The sequence below is a fragment of the Perca flavescens genome, chromosome 17 (genome assembly GCF_004354835.1).
Source record: "Perca flavescens isolate YP-PL-M2 chromosome 17, PFLA_1.0, whole genome shotgun sequence".
NCBI classification, from domain to species: domain Eukaryota; kingdom Metazoa; phylum Chordata; class Actinopteri; order Perciformes; family Percidae; genus Perca; species Perca flavescens.
This window is the reverse complement of record NC_041347.1, coordinates 25,354,371-25,371,569: the sequence shown is the minus strand read 5'-3', so window position 1 is coordinate 25,371,569 and position 17,199 is coordinate 25,354,371. Positions and strand designations below refer to the sequence as shown.

Sequence of the window (17,199 nt, the reverse complement as noted above, 5' to 3'; positions counted from 1 at the left end):
TCACAGCTTTGTGTAAATAGATTGACCGGCATGAAATCGGCATATGTCAGACTGACCTGCTGGTCGCCGGTCATGGCCGAGCACGTGAAAACCGGCCAATTCTGGTCACCGGCCGGTCTATCGGTGCATCTCTACCTAGTAGTAATAGTTGCTGGATGGCCAATGCTAGTAGGAGGTATTAATGTATTTGATACAGCAATCATATTGCAGTAGAGGTAACGGTTGTAGTAGCAGTAATACTTCTAAGGATTATTTTCCTGGAACAAGGGAATAATTGGCTTTTCTGCTTGAAAAATCAAATAAATGATAAAAATAGTTGCATATGCAAAATACAATGTGTTGAAAATATATTTTCAACTCAGCTGCAAAATCTAATGTTTAAAATTCAATGTTATCATCCTGTAACCCAAGGAAACGCAATCTATTCTAGAATCTAGATTGGTAGTTTGCCATAGAAGCTGCAGCCAACAACTATTTTGTCTGCTATTTCATCACTAAATTCACTTTTTTCATGCAAGAAATCAACTGTGTAGAGTTTGAACATGGGCATTTTTACGAAAATTGATGGCACATTTCACATTTGTTCCGATGTTGTTGGACTTGAGAAGCTCCAGTCTGATCCGGGCTCGCTGGCTGGCCGATCAGTGATGCTCACTAAGGCGCGTGTGTGTGTGTGTGTGTGTGTGTGTGTGTGTGTGTGTGTGTGTGTGTGTGTGTGTGTGTGTGTGTGTGTGTGTGTGTGTGTGTGTGTGTGTGTGTGTGCGTGTGCGTGCGTGCGTGTGTGCGCAAGAGAGATAGAGAAAGCAGCCGTGTTGTAGATGCAACCGGAGCAGAGTTAGTGGTTATTCATTTTATAACGTCGGCCCTGGAGGTAACGGGTCTCCCCTGATTTTCTGACCACGCTCGGAAACAAAGCAATCAGGATAGGATAACACATTGAACATTTTAAATTAAACAGCTTATTAACGTGCGCTTGTTGCCCCGTGTGTGCTGATGCGCTCATCTGTTGACATTTCCGAATGCCTTCCTACAGTTGCTTAATAAAAAAGGACTTTCCACACAAAAACATAGCCTACATGTTTCACTAGTATGAGAATAAAAAAAATTAGATTTTAACTGGGTCGGGCTCGGACTAGAGATGGCCCGATACCACTTTTTTGCTTCCCCATACCGATTCCGATACCTGAACTTGCGTATCGGCTGATACCGAGTACCGATCCGATACCAGTGTCATATATTTTATTATGTTTTAACAGCTGTATACTACTATCCCTGTATGGATGTGATATAAATTATATCTCTGTTGTCTGTCTGGCTCAGAAACATGAACAAACACAAACAATGAATGGCGTAGAACTTTCTTTTATTCTCCAGTTTGACAGTCAGTTATAACGAAAAAAGAACATAAATAAACTACTTTAATGTAGCTTTTCTTTAGGGCTTTATTACGTGGTATCGGATCGGTGCATTAACTCCAGGACTTCCCAATACCAATACCAGCGTTTTAGGCGGTATCGGAGCCGATACCGATACTGATATTGGTATCGGAACATCTCTAGCTTGGACACAAATTTCTTAATGCCTGTCGGACACGGGCCGGGCTCGGACAGAAGAATTTGGCCCGATCCGGACTCTATTGCTCACAGACCCCCCGCTGTCAGCTGGAACACTGTCATTAGACTCATGGACAAGTTAAGTTCCTCAATCGTTTGTTTGAATAACAAAACACAATTATCTATTATAAGATAAACAGCAACCTGTGGTTATCTGCCTTTCGCAAAAGCTCCACAAGCAATTGCGGGCGTAACGTTAACGAGCTGGTCGACACACGCACACACACACACACACACACACACACACACACACACACACAAAAAAAATATTGTTATGCTTAGTAATGAGTGCATATTATTATACCCACTATATGCACACAGTGTTCAGCTGCCTGCTGGTGTATTTTTTGTCTTATCACATAAGTGTGCTGTGCAAGTGTTGTTCTTGTCCTGTTGAACACAAACACCAGGCCTCTCTGGTAAACCTGAGATTAAAGGAGGTCTTTTAACAATAGGGCGCTTAACAGAAACAGTTGCTGCTGATAGTTTGAAATTTGAAAAGTAAGCATGGTGGAAAAAACATGCATTTATGAGGCCTTCTGCACTGTTATTGAAGTCAGGCGGTATACACACATATACCGTATGTGGGTAGTTTAAGGTACAGGTGTGTTATGCCAAAGACCTTTCACCTACATGGATACAAATCATTCCTCACCCCCCAACCTTGCTCCTTGCCACACTGACCTTTAGCTTAACACATTGCGTGTACATGATGTTTGTGTGTCTGTCTGCTTTTTAAATAAAACCCCCCTGCACTTTGAGGACTTCAGGACATTCAAATGTTCACTTCATTTATGGATGGATGTTTGAGGGTGGAGCAGCAGTGCTTAATTAGTGACCTCTGGGCAGCAAACTCTGGGGGAGTTACATGCCTTGGTTAAGGAAACGTTGACAGGAATCTGCTGAGAGACCGCTCCATTATAGTTCCTGGGTTTTTGTAGAAGATGTATGTGTAAATTTAGCCACAGGGCTTCAGTGAATGAATGAATGAATGAATGAATGAATGAATGAATGAAAGAAAGAAAGAATGTAGGCCAGTACATTGTGTTATGTCTTTTTAGTCGGTGTGCGGCCACGTTTCACTGACTTCCAAGTGACGGCAAAGAATAAATATTTCCCCTTGTGTCATGTAGCAATTTTATTACTGTCACTGTTTTTTTCCACTGCACAAGGGAATGATGATGGGAGAGATGCTGTCAATAAATCTTGAGTAGACTAATGAAAAAACCTGTAAAATAGCTCGGACGTTTGACTGGTTGTCATTTAATAGGCCTCAGGTTACAGGGCTACATGTTACATTAAGAATGCTGCTGCCATTATTTGTACGTGTGAAATTTCTTAAACTCAATATTTGACGCCAGTTTAAAAACAAACAAAACCTCTTCCTCATGCTTTACCATGACATGCCACAAAACAAAAACTGAAACCACAAGCACTCATTGATGCTATCAGGAAACATCATGCTGTTAAATTAACATTTCCTCCCCATCTGAATAGATGTGTTCCTTATTAGTATTGATTATAGTGTTGAGAATTAGTACAATTTGAGGAATTTCCACTATGACATAACATTTTAGTAAGGGAAATGTGCAGTTTCTTGGCACATACATGTAGGGCTGGGCGATATATCGATATTATATCGATATCGTGATATGAGACTAGATATTGTCTTAGATTTTGGATATCGTAATATCGGGATATGACATAAGTGTCTTTTCCTGGTTTTAAAGGCTGCATTACAGTAAAGTGATGTACTTTTCTGAACTTACCAGACTGTTCTAGCTGTTCTATTATTAATGATTATTTATCTAAAATCTAAGTGTGAAGATATTTTGCGAGAGCACCAACTGTCAACTCTAGAATATATCGCCTCGATATCGAGGTATTTGGTCAAGAATATCATGATATCTGATTTTCTCTATATTGCCCAGCCCTATATTAAAAAATATGGGATGTAGAAATAAGCGCTGAAAATGTGTAGAAGAAAAATTTAACAATTTAAAATGTTGGAAAAAACTAAAACAAACCTTATGGAGCTTTGATTTCAAAAAAGGTACTCCTGTTGTTATACAGTATTTATGTTTACATTTTATTGTTATTTGAACAGCTGAGCATTGAACCAGGTGAAGAGACCTGTTTATTATTTATTCATTTGATTTTGCAACAGTTCACTGAAATAGCCGGTTTCTATGAAACTACTTGTGACATGTCATATTTGGCTTTGACTGAACATTTGCTCTCACTTTGCGGAAAAAATATTGGGATATATATCGTATATCAATATTCAGCCAAAATATATCGGGATATGACTTTTGGTCCATATCGCCCAGCCCTACATACATGTATAATAGTTTCAATTTGTGACACAGCATTAGCATTGACACAAAATACTGTCTATTGACTATTTCAGAGAAGAAGCCCTTATTTGTGGTACTGTGATGTTGAAATAGAGACCTTTTTAGATATTTTATTTTATTTAGACCATGTCATGTGCTGATTGAGAGTGTGTTTTTGGCTGAGGCTGTGAAGGGAAATGTGATTGTCACTTGAGACAGACACCGTCATGTTCCTTAGCTGGCCTCTAACAGTGTTGCTTTCCATTATATCAGAGAAGAAGATCATATTTCTTATTCCAGCGTTTCACAGTTCTGCCTTAGCTTTGCTGCTTGTTATAAATCTTTACTTCTTACAGCTTCAAGGATGCAGCACCTGACCTCAAAACATTAAAAAGACAAAAAGATCATTATCAAGCTCCCTGTTTTTCCAGTAGTTGGTTTGAGTTATGTATCTGAGATTAGTGTTGTCACGAGTGGAAAATATAATGAAGTAGTTTAGTTCAATATCAATCTGTGAATTGGTTGTTTAAAAAGTCTATTATGTAAGCTCTGTTTCAGTTTATTTGACCTACTATTTCTTTTAATCAGCCAAGGGAATTTTCCAGAGTGGACACACAAAATCTCTGCTTCTCAGTTCATGTTTACAGACATTAGAGCAGGTCAGTAGGTGAGAGGGGACGGTAACAAAAAGTCAACCAAACAATAAATGAGGTGATAGAGGACCCCTGCTATAATGTAACCAAACACCAACCACTGAGAGGTGGCAGCAGCAGTGGTGGTGCTCGCAGTCATAAAGTTGGTTTCAGTTACGGGAGTACTACAGGTTTCAGTGACCCAGTGCGCAAAAGTCTTTCACAAAATACCATGAACACTTTAGTCTATATCCTCGACGTTCCACTTCCGGGATTGCTCCGTTGCTGGCGGAAATTCCGCTGGATTTCAATCATTAAGGCTGGATGCCTTGGTCTTCCTTTGTGTTGGCATTTTAAACTCCGGTCGATTTATGAGGACTACGGTTAACCTTTTCTCAGATCTCTGCAGGGTAAATCCAGACAGCTAGCTAGAATATCTGTCCAATCTGAGTGTTCTGTTGCCCAACTAAAACAACTTTTGAACATACACGTTCCACCAAAAACAAGTTCCTTCCCGAGTCTATTTTGCAGCGGCACCGCGGCTTTTCCCGGTGCTTAGCACCGCCCAAGACGATTGTGATTGGTTTAAAGAAATGGCACTAAACTAGAGCATGTTTTTCTCCCATCCCGGAATGCTGTGTGGGCTAGCCAGATTCTCCTTGGCCGCGCCGCGGTGGAGGAAGGTCTGGCAAAGCGAGACTATGAACACTTTAAATTTATAATATGTAGAGAGTATCGCTTACTGTTTACTGTTTTACAGCTGTTACTTTCTGAAACACAAATAAGCACATCCACACCTCCGCAGGAAGGTGCCACATTGCCGGATTTTGTGCGAATGCAGTGCTTCATCCTGTCTGTCTGTATGTGTAAACTTGTGCATCAGTATGAGGCACCAAGGGGCACGGAGGTACCTGGGAATGAGAACTGGCTGTACAACCTGCATGCTGTTATTGGCTGGGGGGGGTGACACACCCATCTGAGGCCCAACAACTATTTGCTGACGCCCATAAACCTCACGCACACAGAAAAATAAGAAGAACAAAAAAAATACAAAGGGCAGAGTCTCTGCAGATACAGACACCGTCACACACTTCTAGTGGGTGATAAGTGACGACTAAGAGGGATTACGTCTATACATTGATGTTCAATAAAATACTCCATATTATCATATAATACAGATCAATACAACACCACCACATACTAACACTTTTAACAAAACATATTGAGCATTAAGAGGTGCCACTATCGCAGGAATAATGTATTAGATGTTATACTGTTGTCAGGTGTTAATTACTATGTTAACCTTCAAGAAAAGAACAGGAAAAAGGATGTAACAATTTTTAACTGAGTTGAGCCCAATGCCAGATTGAACCATTCAGTTCCCTTCAATCTCCTTATCATCATGCGAGGGCAATGCTGCAAGCACAGAGAGGACGAGGAAAGGTTAAAATGTCACCAGTCATACGCAAATTTAATGTATTTTGTTATTTGTTTAATAATTTTATAAGCAAAAAATGCCAAATATCCCTTAGCTTCATCTTCTCACTTGTGAGGTTTGCTGCTTTTCCTTGTCGAATGTGAGTTTGTTGGTTGGTCAAAACAAGACATTTAAAGAGGTTATCTTGGTCCAAAGAAAACTTTGATCTCTCTCATTTTTCACTATTTTTGTGGTTCATTTCATCACCCATATGAGCTGTTTCTTTTGTATGATTTAAAGTTCATTTGTAAGTAGCATGTTTTGCAGTGTCTGGGTGGCTCAGTGGACTCTGGACTGTCATCGTGCAGAAAATATTTGGATTGAACATTATTTTGTTGACAGCTGCTGCTTTCCACAACATGTTTTTAGTGAGTGTGTCGCAAACAGTGGAACACTTATAAAACGTTTAAAGGTGCCGTAGGTAGGATTGTGAAGATCCAGGACTGTATCTGAACAGGGAGCTGTGGATTTTTGCAAATCACACTACAGGCTGTAGGTAGTGCCAGAGGAGCCAGATTCTTTTTTTTTATCTTCATGTAGCTCTACTCGAACATAGGGTCAGTTTCAGCAAATGTGACAGAAAGTTAGTTTTCTAAGTCTTACCTACTGCACCTTTAATGTTTCAAAGACTAAAAGAATGCTGAGTGACCCTCCGTAACCTCACTGTCTCACCATGACTGTCACAAGGAAAGAACACAACGTTATGAAACATTTGCCTTCCTAAACCAGAATAACCAGATATTTGTTACTGCCAGTGCAAAGATAAGTGCAGGTGGCTTCTAAACATATGCATAGCTAGAATAGAATCTTTCTGCCAAAGGTAAATACATTTGATAGGGGATTGTTGTTTAGTTTTAACATTTTGGAAATTTTTTAAAGTGTTCTCTTTATCTCTCTCTCTCTCTCTCTCTCTCTCTCTCTCTCTCTCTCTCTCTCTCTTTGACTTGTTATCTCTGGATGTGTGTTTTGAAATAAACCACATCAAATTATCAAATTTAGGCTTTTATAAACTCAAGGCAACTCCACTGTCACTGTGATTGATGTGATCTGTGACTGTGATTCTCAAGACGAACAAAATTACAAATTGTCATACAGAACCTTTGGGAAGCAACACTTGACATCTGTGGGGCAGTTAAATGCCTTGGTCCAGGAAACTTTGACAAGGAATCTGCTAAAGAATCGGCTCCATTAAGCTGCGTTCAGACCAAAAAAAGCGATCTGGCCATTTTCCGCAGGGTTGTGCAGCGGGGGGAGTGTCACTGAAAAGGCCCATTTGTGTGACGTCTTGTCCCCCAATGTAGCACAACCAGACTTTATTTTATATTTATATTTGTCAATTTTGCTTAAAAATTAAGTGCAGATTATTATTATTTTTTTTTAAACAAATCATGTCAGGTCTAATTATCATGCAAATAAATCTTTCTGAATTGGACTGAAAAACCAAGAAAGGCCGATGTACTTCTATGTCTAATATAGTAGTTGCTTTGTGGTGCATTAAAAACATCTTGCGTTATCAGTTGTCTTCCATCCAAGTCAGTAAATCTTACTTTAATTGAATTAGATTGATTGAGAAACAAGAAGCATGCAAAAGACGGTAAGAGGACCGGGAGAGGGAAAAGAAAATAGAAAACTGAAAGATAGAAAGATAGTGTGTATGATGAGAACACCGTAGAGAGGCTGAGAGACGTAGGTAAGCGAAAGAGAAAATAGGAGGCTGAAGAGACGAGGAGAAGAGGAGATGATGGAGGAGGGGGGTTGACTGTTTCCATGGTGATTGTGGCGGTGTTTTTTTTTTTTTTTTTTATAGCCGGTTGTGCTGAAAGATTTTTGTTGAACTCAGCGGCTGTACTGCATGAACAGAAAATATTTAGGTCAATCATTGGTAAAATAAAACCATGAAAAATATTGATTATAGGGAAAAGAATTGATTTTTTTACGATTTTCAGACAGGCATCACATGTTGATATCTGGTTGTCATTGTTAGCAGAGACCAGTCCAGGGCTGCAATTAACAGTTATATTCATTATCAATTTATCTGCAGATTATTTTCTGTATACTCTTTTTATTTATTCATAAGATAGTGAAAAACAGCCATTATAATTCCCCAGCACCTTAAGATGATGTTTTTAAATAGCTTGTTATGTTCAACCATCAGTCAAAATCCAGTCAAAAGATATTCAGTTTACAAACATATATGGGAACAACAAAAGCATCACATTTAAGAACCTGGAAATCCCAAATATTTGGCTGTTTTTGCTTGAAAAATAACAAACGATTAATTGGTTATTAAAATAGTTGGCAGTTAATATCTGTTGATTAATGGACAAATTGTTTCAGCTCCACTCTAGTCTACAGTGTAGTTCCACACACTTCACTACTAAGCCATAGAATTACAGAATTACACTGACTTATATTGAATAATTACTAAATAGTTATCTTATTTCTTTCTCTCGGTCTGTTTAAGGGTCACTTAGACGATTGAAACTTCAAAATCATTGAATCAATGTTATTCTCTCAGCCGTGTTTAACCTGGTTGGGAAGACAGTCGCCATTGAGGGTTTGATGATGTGCGTTGACCAAGCGTTGACCAATTCAGATAACAAAAACATGATCAGCAACAATATAAGTTTATTTATGATCACATATCAGACATTGTAAGTACTGTATTTTGGCTGTTAGCATAATGACACCTCTTTATTCACCGGTACTTTATAACACGGCTACTGTCTGCTTTGGTCTGAATAAATACATTTCTGTTGCCTTGAAAAAAGTAAAGTCTGAAAACATGTATTTCTTTGCATCTTAATAGTCATCTTTAAAAAAAAAAGAAGTGATTATTAGCGTCAGTCAAATCCTGTTTTTTTCACTTTGGTATGTATTATGTGTTGTTTTTGTTGGTAAAGCAGTTGATTACAATCTTCTCGTTCACCTCTCCTCTTCTTAGCCTTCCCCTGGTTCGGTATGGACATTGGTGGCACCTTGGTCAAGTTGGTGTACTTTGAGCCAGTCGATATAACTGCAGAGGAAGAACAGGAAGAAGTGGAAAACCTCAAGTCCATCCGCCGCTACCTCACCTCAAACGTGGCCTATGGTATGTCTACACACACACACACATACACACACACACACACACACACACACACACACACACACACACACACACACACACACACACACACACAACTGGTCACTCACATATACTTGCATCTGTTAACTTGCTTGTGTATCTAAAACAGGGAAAGTCGGGTCATGGACATTTCACAGGAAGACAGCAGGATATATTTTACGTTTTGTTATTTTATGTGTTTGACTCAGGTTCAGTTATTCATTAAACCAGATCATTCACCTCAAAGGTTCTGAAGCTGAACAACATCACCACATTACAAAGAAATTACATTTTTGTAGGTCATAAAAGTGCTCAGATAAACTTTGACCACAGCTTTTCGTAGAGTGTATGTGCGCAATTTATAAATCCACATGAGTACATCAGGCCAGAATCTAGTATAGTGTAAAAATTGTTCCTCCCTCACTCAGGTAAAACGGGTGTCCGTGACGTCCACCTGGAGCTGAGGAACCTGACCATGTGCGGCAGGACGGGGAACCTGCACTTCATCCGCTTCCCAACGCAGGCCATGCACCATTTCATCCAGATGGGCCGTGACAAGAACTTCTCCAGTTTGCACACAACACTCTGCGCCACCGGAGGCGGGGCGTACAAGTTCGAGAATGACTTCAGAACAGTAAGGCCAGAGAAAATGTCACCGTTAGAAAGGAAAAGAAAAGTTACCATTAGCATCTTTCTCACTGCAAACATTTGGCTTCTGATAGAGCTGCAACGATTAGTCGATCAACAGAAGATTTATCTGCAACTATTTTGATAACCAATTAATCACAAGTAATTTTTAAACCAAACATGGCAAACATTTGACAGTTCCAGCTTCTCAAATGTAGGAATTTGTTGCTTCTCGTTGCCTTACATCATACTAAATTGAATGTCTGAGTTTTGGACTGTTGGTCGGATAAAACAACATTTAATTACCTATTTATATTGACCAAATGATTAAGTAAGAAAATAATCTGCACATTAATCAATAATGAAAATAATCGTTAGTTGAATTCCCAGTTCATGCTAACTAGGCCTAGGGCTGGGTACCGAACGTCGATACTTTTATGGTATCAAAAAATTCTTTATCTTTCGGTGCCAAATTTCGGTTCCAAAAGCGTCTGAGAACGTAAGCGCAAGCTTATCTGTCCTCTCTGCATATTGACAGAGAGCGGAGCTCCGACCGACACACACACGCGCACACACACACGCACACGGAGAGGTGCGGACGGAGTAAACTGTCTGCAGTTTTGTTGAAGTCACAGAGAGTCACCGTTGGTTTCAAGTGTTGTTACAGTTTTTTAAAACTTCACGCAGACAGCGTTTGCTGCGATATGATATTAATGGCGAGCCAAAAGCGGTCACGGTGCCGTTGACGTTACACTTCCTCTTACAAGCAGCCACGACGGTGGTTTCTCTGCCCTGATGACTGACTGACAGGCTGAGCTTGCAAGGCAAGGCACTTTTATTAATGTTGCTCTGAGTGAGCAGTTTTACCAGAATTTTTTAATTTTGTTTTGATTCACAATTAAGGTGGAAAATAAAAACTTTGTGTTTAATGTATTTTTGTTGATGTTGAAATAGGGCTGGGCGATATGGTTGAAAACTGTATCACGATATAAGTTTTTCATATCGGTCGATTTCGATAATTATTGATATTTTTTATAACCTATTTAAAATAAGGACCAGGAGAAAAATATATTAAATTTAAACATTTTTATTTTAAACTTAACCCTGCTCTGATTATAATCCCCTCAGTTATAAAAGCAGAAATGTCAACACAACCATGGAAAACACTCAAATAATTTAAATGTAAACCGGTCTAAAATCACAATGAACACTTAACAATTATCTCTTAACATTAAGGTGCAAAATTAAAGAATAAGTAAGAAATGCTTAATAAAGTGTCATAAAATAGTGCAAAGTGTTAGCTAAATATAAGAAACCTGAGAAGGAACTATTTTCTGCACGTTTAGTGCTAGGTTGGTAACCTGGCTTCTGGACAGTGCTCAGCATGTCTGCCTCCGTTATTTCTTTGTAGTGTTTAGTAAGGCGCTGATGCAGAGTACCTCTCCATGGTGCTCTGTTGCTTGTGTCGTGTTGCAGCTGCAGATGTTATTGGACATTGATGGCGAATATGGCTGTGCTCGAAAGTGTGAGCGCGGCTAAAGTGGTAAAACAAGTTTATGGTATTACCAGTGTTGGTGGGGACGATGGTCTGACGACATTGGTCTGACTACGGTCAGACTTATAAAATCCCCAAAACTGCCATACTGACTTTTCCTGTTTTATCAACGATTTCCTCGCTCGCTGCGGCACTCACTTTCCACTCCACGCCGGTTCTGTTATTGAAGAACACGAGACAGCGATGTGGCGCAACCAAACATGATACTGTTACATGATTGGCTGTTAGAGTGTCACTCCCCACGTTGCTAGGTTGCCAGAGAGTGAGGGCCTTTGTTCATGCAACCAAACTTGATTCACAACCTCTGGTTTCTTCTGATGAAGAAAAACAAGTTATTGAACGTTTTATCGCATTTTCTATTGATATTGATTATGTGTCTATCGCAATACATATCGTTATCGTTTTATCGCCCAGCCCTATGTTGAAATGGATTTTAAAACATATGGTATAGAAAAAAAATATCGTAAGGAATCTGTATCGAAACTGAGGTATCGAAATTGGCACCAGATCGAAAGATTCTGAACGATACCCAGACCTAACTAGGCCACGTAAACAGCTCTGTCGCATTTAAAGTATACAGAATTAAAGTTCTCACCAGTTATAATGTGATTTGAGCAAAATTGTCCATCTGTGTCAATGTATTTGCAGTTGATTTGAGTTGTGTTGAGGTTATCTATACATTTGTGCATGATTTTTGGAAGTGAGCGCATTTGTTATCTGATATCTGTCTCAGTGCCTGCTTACCTGAGTTCATTGACCCTTTCTGCAGTGCAGTAGGATCAATGAACTCTCTCTCAGCACTGCAGAATGAACTGAGCTGATCCAAGACCTTTTGCACATGTGAGTCTTAAAGAAGTATTTTACCGCTAAAAAGAGGGTGTCCTCATAAAACTGGGCTGCTACTGCTGTGCACTAAAATGGCGCATACATTTTTTTAAATTGGTGGCCAGAGAAAAGGGCCTGTGGTATTCCCTTTCACTCAAAAGGCAGATAACCTACATCTACCAGATTGCACTGCGCCGCACTGTACCAACATTATTAAGTATCCATTTGAAGTGCATTATATGATCTTTTACTGTAAATCATCTTAAACAGTTACAACCCGTTTGATAGTGTTTTGCTAAAATAGTGTCCTCCATTTGTGCTGCAGATGGCTGACCTGGAGCTGCTGAAGCTTGACGAGCTGGACTGCCTGATCCGCGGCCTGCTCTTCGTGGACCGGGTGAGCTTCAATGGACACCCAGAGGGCTACTACTTCCAGAACCCATCAGACACCCAGAGCTGTGTGAAGACGACCTGCACCCTGGACAACCCTTTCCCCATGCTGCTGGTCAACATCGGTTCTGGGGTCTCCATACTGGCCGTGTACTCTGAGAACAACTACAAACGGGTGACTGGGACCAGGTGAGGAGGGGAGATAGACAAATGTAAAAAAATCAAATAAACTGCAACTACAACCACCAGCTAAAATCTGCAACCTCACAGCAAGCTGCCACCTACTCTCCTACTATTATAGCCAAGTGACCTGGTTAACTGAAACATTGGACTGAAATTAATGACACTAAAAAATGTTAATGTTGGGGAACAAGACCTAGTGAAAAGGGATATATTTTGCATATTATCAACTGGGCCCAAAACCAATGGAAAGACAAAACTAGTTTGTTCCACTAAAGTCCACGTTGAGCCCAAAAAAAAACATGTTTTGAACTTGAAGTTGTTTTGCATGCATGATATGTGCAAAGGGTGAAGGTGGCTGAATACTCTAGCTTCAGTAGATCCGGCAGATAAGCCAGAATCAGCTGTTTGAATTCCAGACGTTCATTTTCTCTGGTTACCTTGTGTACTTTGCTACTTGCGTAATAGTAGCAGTTGATGGCGATTAGATAGTGAGCTGTTAAAAACAGTCGGAAGATCAAAGAAAGCCCCTTCCAGACATAATGAGAGCATGTTGATGTGGGGAAAAACTTGGTTTGATTATTTTACATTTATATTTTATTTAACAAGCCTCCTAATTATCTGTCACAACTTCTTTTTTTTTTTTTTTCAATGCTGGGCAAAGGAAGATTATTTTGTATTATTTCAAAACAACTGTCCCATATTCGTATGTTGGATTATTTTGTGTTGAATTTCTTTTCTCTTACATCCACCCAGATTTTTATTTTCTAGTGTATTTTGCATCACATTACATACAGGAATTAAAAGTTGTTTAGAGACGTTAGAGGTCTGGTCTGCATTGCCCAAACAGAATGGTGGCGTAAGAGGTTGAAGTACTAGGAACCAATCTTAGAGCTGAGGAAAGAAGTAGATAGCAATTTTATTTAGTAAAGTAAACTTTTGCCTAATTAATTTCAGACAAAAAAACAAACACATCTTCAACACCCCTTTTTTCCCTCTCTCTTCCCCTCTCATATTGTCTCTTTCTCCATTTATTTCCTTCCTTCAAATCTACTCCTTCCTCTCTTATTATCCATTCCCCTCTTTTATCTTTCCTCTTTAACACTTTTCCTCCTACCTTTTGCTCGTTCTCTTATTTTAACACTCATGTTTTTCACTTCTTCTCCAACCCTTTTTCCTCTGTTATTGTCTCCCTCACACAATATCTCTTACCTATAGTCTGGGAGGTGGTACATTCCTGGGCCTTTGCTGTCTGCTGACGGGCTGCGAGACATTCGAGGAGGCGTTGGAAATGGCCAGCAAGGGCGACTCTACCAACGTGGACAAACTGGTGAAAGATATCTACGGAGGAGACTACGAGCGCTTTGGCCTGCAGGGCTCTGCTGTTGCATCCAGGTGAGTGCAGAGGACAGAAATACACATACCAGCAAATGGTGTATGAAATAATAGCTGACAGGGTACATGACACACACACACACACACACACACACACACACACACACACAAACACACAGAGTAAGTATACAGTTAACCTGCAGCTCTATGTTCAAAAATTGATCCATAAAGCAAAGTGAAAAAGGCATCTGATTAGAATCACTGTTTCTTGTGATTGTGTTCCATTTGGTAACACACACACACACACACGCTTTGTCAAACAACACTTGTTTACTGTTGTTCTGAAGGTTATTCACATTTACAGAGGGTATTTGTTTTTTTTCTTTTTCATTTAATTTGTTAAGAGTTGAACAAACTTAAATAGGTCTGTGCGTTTATGTTTACATGTAAAATGACAGATCATTTTTACATGCTGTGTTTCTTATGGTCTGTTTTTACAGTTTTGGCCACATGATGAGCAAAGAGAAGCGAGACAGCATCAGTAAGGAAGACCTGGCCAGAGCCACACTGGTCACCATCACTAACAACATAGGATCCATAGCACGGATGTGTGCTGTCAATGAGGTACACACACACACACACACACACACACACACACACACAGGATCCTATCACCCGACACACAATTTCTGTGTGTGCTTAATTTTTACCCAGGTTTGTTCTAAATTACAGAGGGACATTTTTTTTTTTTACATAAAAACTGTTATGCTAACTATACTGTATGGTTGTTGCTGCAAGATGTTATGTTTTATGTTTAAAACTTAAACTCCTAAAATCACATCACTGGTGATGTTTTGAAACTATTTTGTGAATGCTAATGACTTTCAAATAATTGTGGGATTGTCGGTGCTAATTGGAACCACAGTACAATCAGCATCACAAAAACAAAACCACCACAACCAAAAGTGGTTTAATGTAATAGTGTAATAGTTTAATTACTGAAATGAATAAGTAAATGGTTAAATGAAACAAAAATGAAACAACTGTTAAAGCGGGATTTGAAAGTTTTTCGGTGGCAGCAGTCAAACCGAACTCAAACTTGTTGGTTTCTGGAGTGGGGCATCAGCCTGGAGTCTTTCTGTGTGCTGTGAGCTTCTTTACAGTGTTGTATTGTGGCATGGCGATCAAGCAGCATTGTACAGGGCTATCACTGCACACAGAGCTGCAGCGAAGACGCACACACATTTCCCCCGACCGTAGGGTTGAGGGCTTATATTAATGCAATGGAATTAACCAATTGTCCTGTTTTGATTTTAATTATCTTTAATGTTCCGCTAGCTGCCTGCCCCCTGAATACACTGTGAAAAAGCCCGGTCTCGGGAGACAACACAGGGGTCGTAAACGTCAAACAAACACTAGAGGCACAGGCTGTGCACCAAAATACAACAAACCACTCCAGCCAATCACCGACTAGATGGTTGGGGGAGGGCGTGAGGGTTAGTGACAGTTAGTCATGACCGTTACGGAAAAATTGGGGGTAGGGGCGAGCTTGCTCTGTTTTGTTTGAAATTTACTTGGAACATCAACAGAAGTGACCATGCAGGAACTCATAGTGCACCTTTAAGCAAATAAGAAAAAGAGTCTCTACTAGTTTTTCTTGTTCTGGCTGTGGACTTATCGTCGTATTTACAGCAGAAAACTTTCCTACACACCTGCTTAATTTACACTCTTGTGTCACTGCATAATGTAAGGTCATTTGCCTACAATATATTGAAGCAAATTATATATTTCCATGACACACAAGAAAGGTTCTTGCTCTTGTTAGCATTACACTGACCGCCTTTTTTTTTTTCACGTCACTTGACTGCGAATAACTTTACATCTGAAGCGTTTAAAGCCTCTATTTGTCCATTGTTTATTTATAAAGAAACACGACAATGTATAAAAGGCTCCATTACCTTGTACCTCACGTTATGGCTCCGTAGCAGACGCTTTTGTAAAAATAAGCTAACGATTGTGTCATAACCAAGTGACTTACTGTCGTAAAGTAGAGGAATTACCGTACAGTACAGGAGAAGCTCGCAGGCAGTTTCGACTTACATTAACTGTTTAGGATTAATTACTAATGTTAACTAGCATGTTAGTTAGCAATAATTAGCCTGTGCTTATGTTATCTCCTTACATATACCTACACTCTCCGTCTCTGTAAGATTGGAAATGATTGAGATTTCTCTTGTCACAGCTACCAGAAGACTTACAACTTTCAGACACGTTGCTCACGTCACATTTACGTTGTCTCTGTCAGTTGGAGGCTGCGCAGTAAATCAAGAGATCACCGGAAAAGTGCTTCTAATAGCCTTCACTGGTCTCCGTCCAGAGCAATGGGGTCTATTGGTCCATTGTATATATGTCAATGACTATAAGGCCTTTTCCATAGTAGAGGAAGAGATTTACTGGTAACCAGTTGATCAGCTCTCCAGCACCACCATGTGTTGAGGAACAGGTGTTGCATTCTGAACACTACTTACTGATCTGTTTCAGATTGTTTTTTTAAATAATGTATGACCCTATATTACTTTTATTTATTAATATGTTGAAGGACAGATAAAAAAAATTATATTATTATATATCATAATTTTGTGCAATCAGTGTATTCTAAATGTACAATAACATTTGGCCTTTCACATTTTCTTTTTTTCTTTTTTGAAGACTTTATCAGACTTTAATAGATTCAGTGGTAGAGAGTTGACAGGAAATGAGGGGAAAGAGAAACGGGAAATGACATACAACAAAGGTCCCCTGTCGGACGCAAACTGGAAACGTTGCAGTTCAGGATCGGGCCTGGGCCACCAGGACACTCCAGCCTTTCATATGTTCAAATGAGGATTTATTTTGTTGTTGTTGCATTTGACATAGTTGTCACACACATAATGGGGCTAGATTTTTCTGACTTTTTTAATGTCTCTCTTCGTATCAGAAAATCGAGCGTGTGGTGTTTGTTGGGAACTTCCTTCGTATCAACACAGTGTCCACAAAACTGCTAGCCTATGCCATGGACTTCTGGTCTAAAGGACAACTAAGAGCCCTTTTCCTGGAACACGAGGTGAGCACTCAACTAATGAA

At 39.6% G+C, this 17,199-nt stretch overlaps 1 protein-coding gene across 1 annotated transcript in view; it reads left to right on the top strand.

Annotated features, from left to right (window-relative positions):
- Nucleotides 1-17,199, top strand: part of pank1a (pantothenate kinase 1a) — a 30,529-nt gene that overhangs the window by 6,910 nt on the left and 6,420 nt on the right. The window contains exons 2-7 of the mRNA XM_028603580.1: nt 9,003-9,149; nt 9,593-9,798; nt 12,497-12,750; nt 13,960-14,136; nt 14,577-14,700; nt 17,054-17,179. Coding sequence (XP_028459381.1) covers nt 9,003-9,149; nt 9,593-9,798; nt 12,497-12,750; nt 13,960-14,136; nt 14,577-14,700; nt 17,054-17,179 — 1,034 coding nt within the window. The remainder of the gene's footprint in view (nt 1-9,002; nt 9,150-9,592; nt 9,799-12,496; nt 12,751-13,959; nt 14,137-14,576; nt 14,701-17,053; nt 17,180-17,199) is intronic.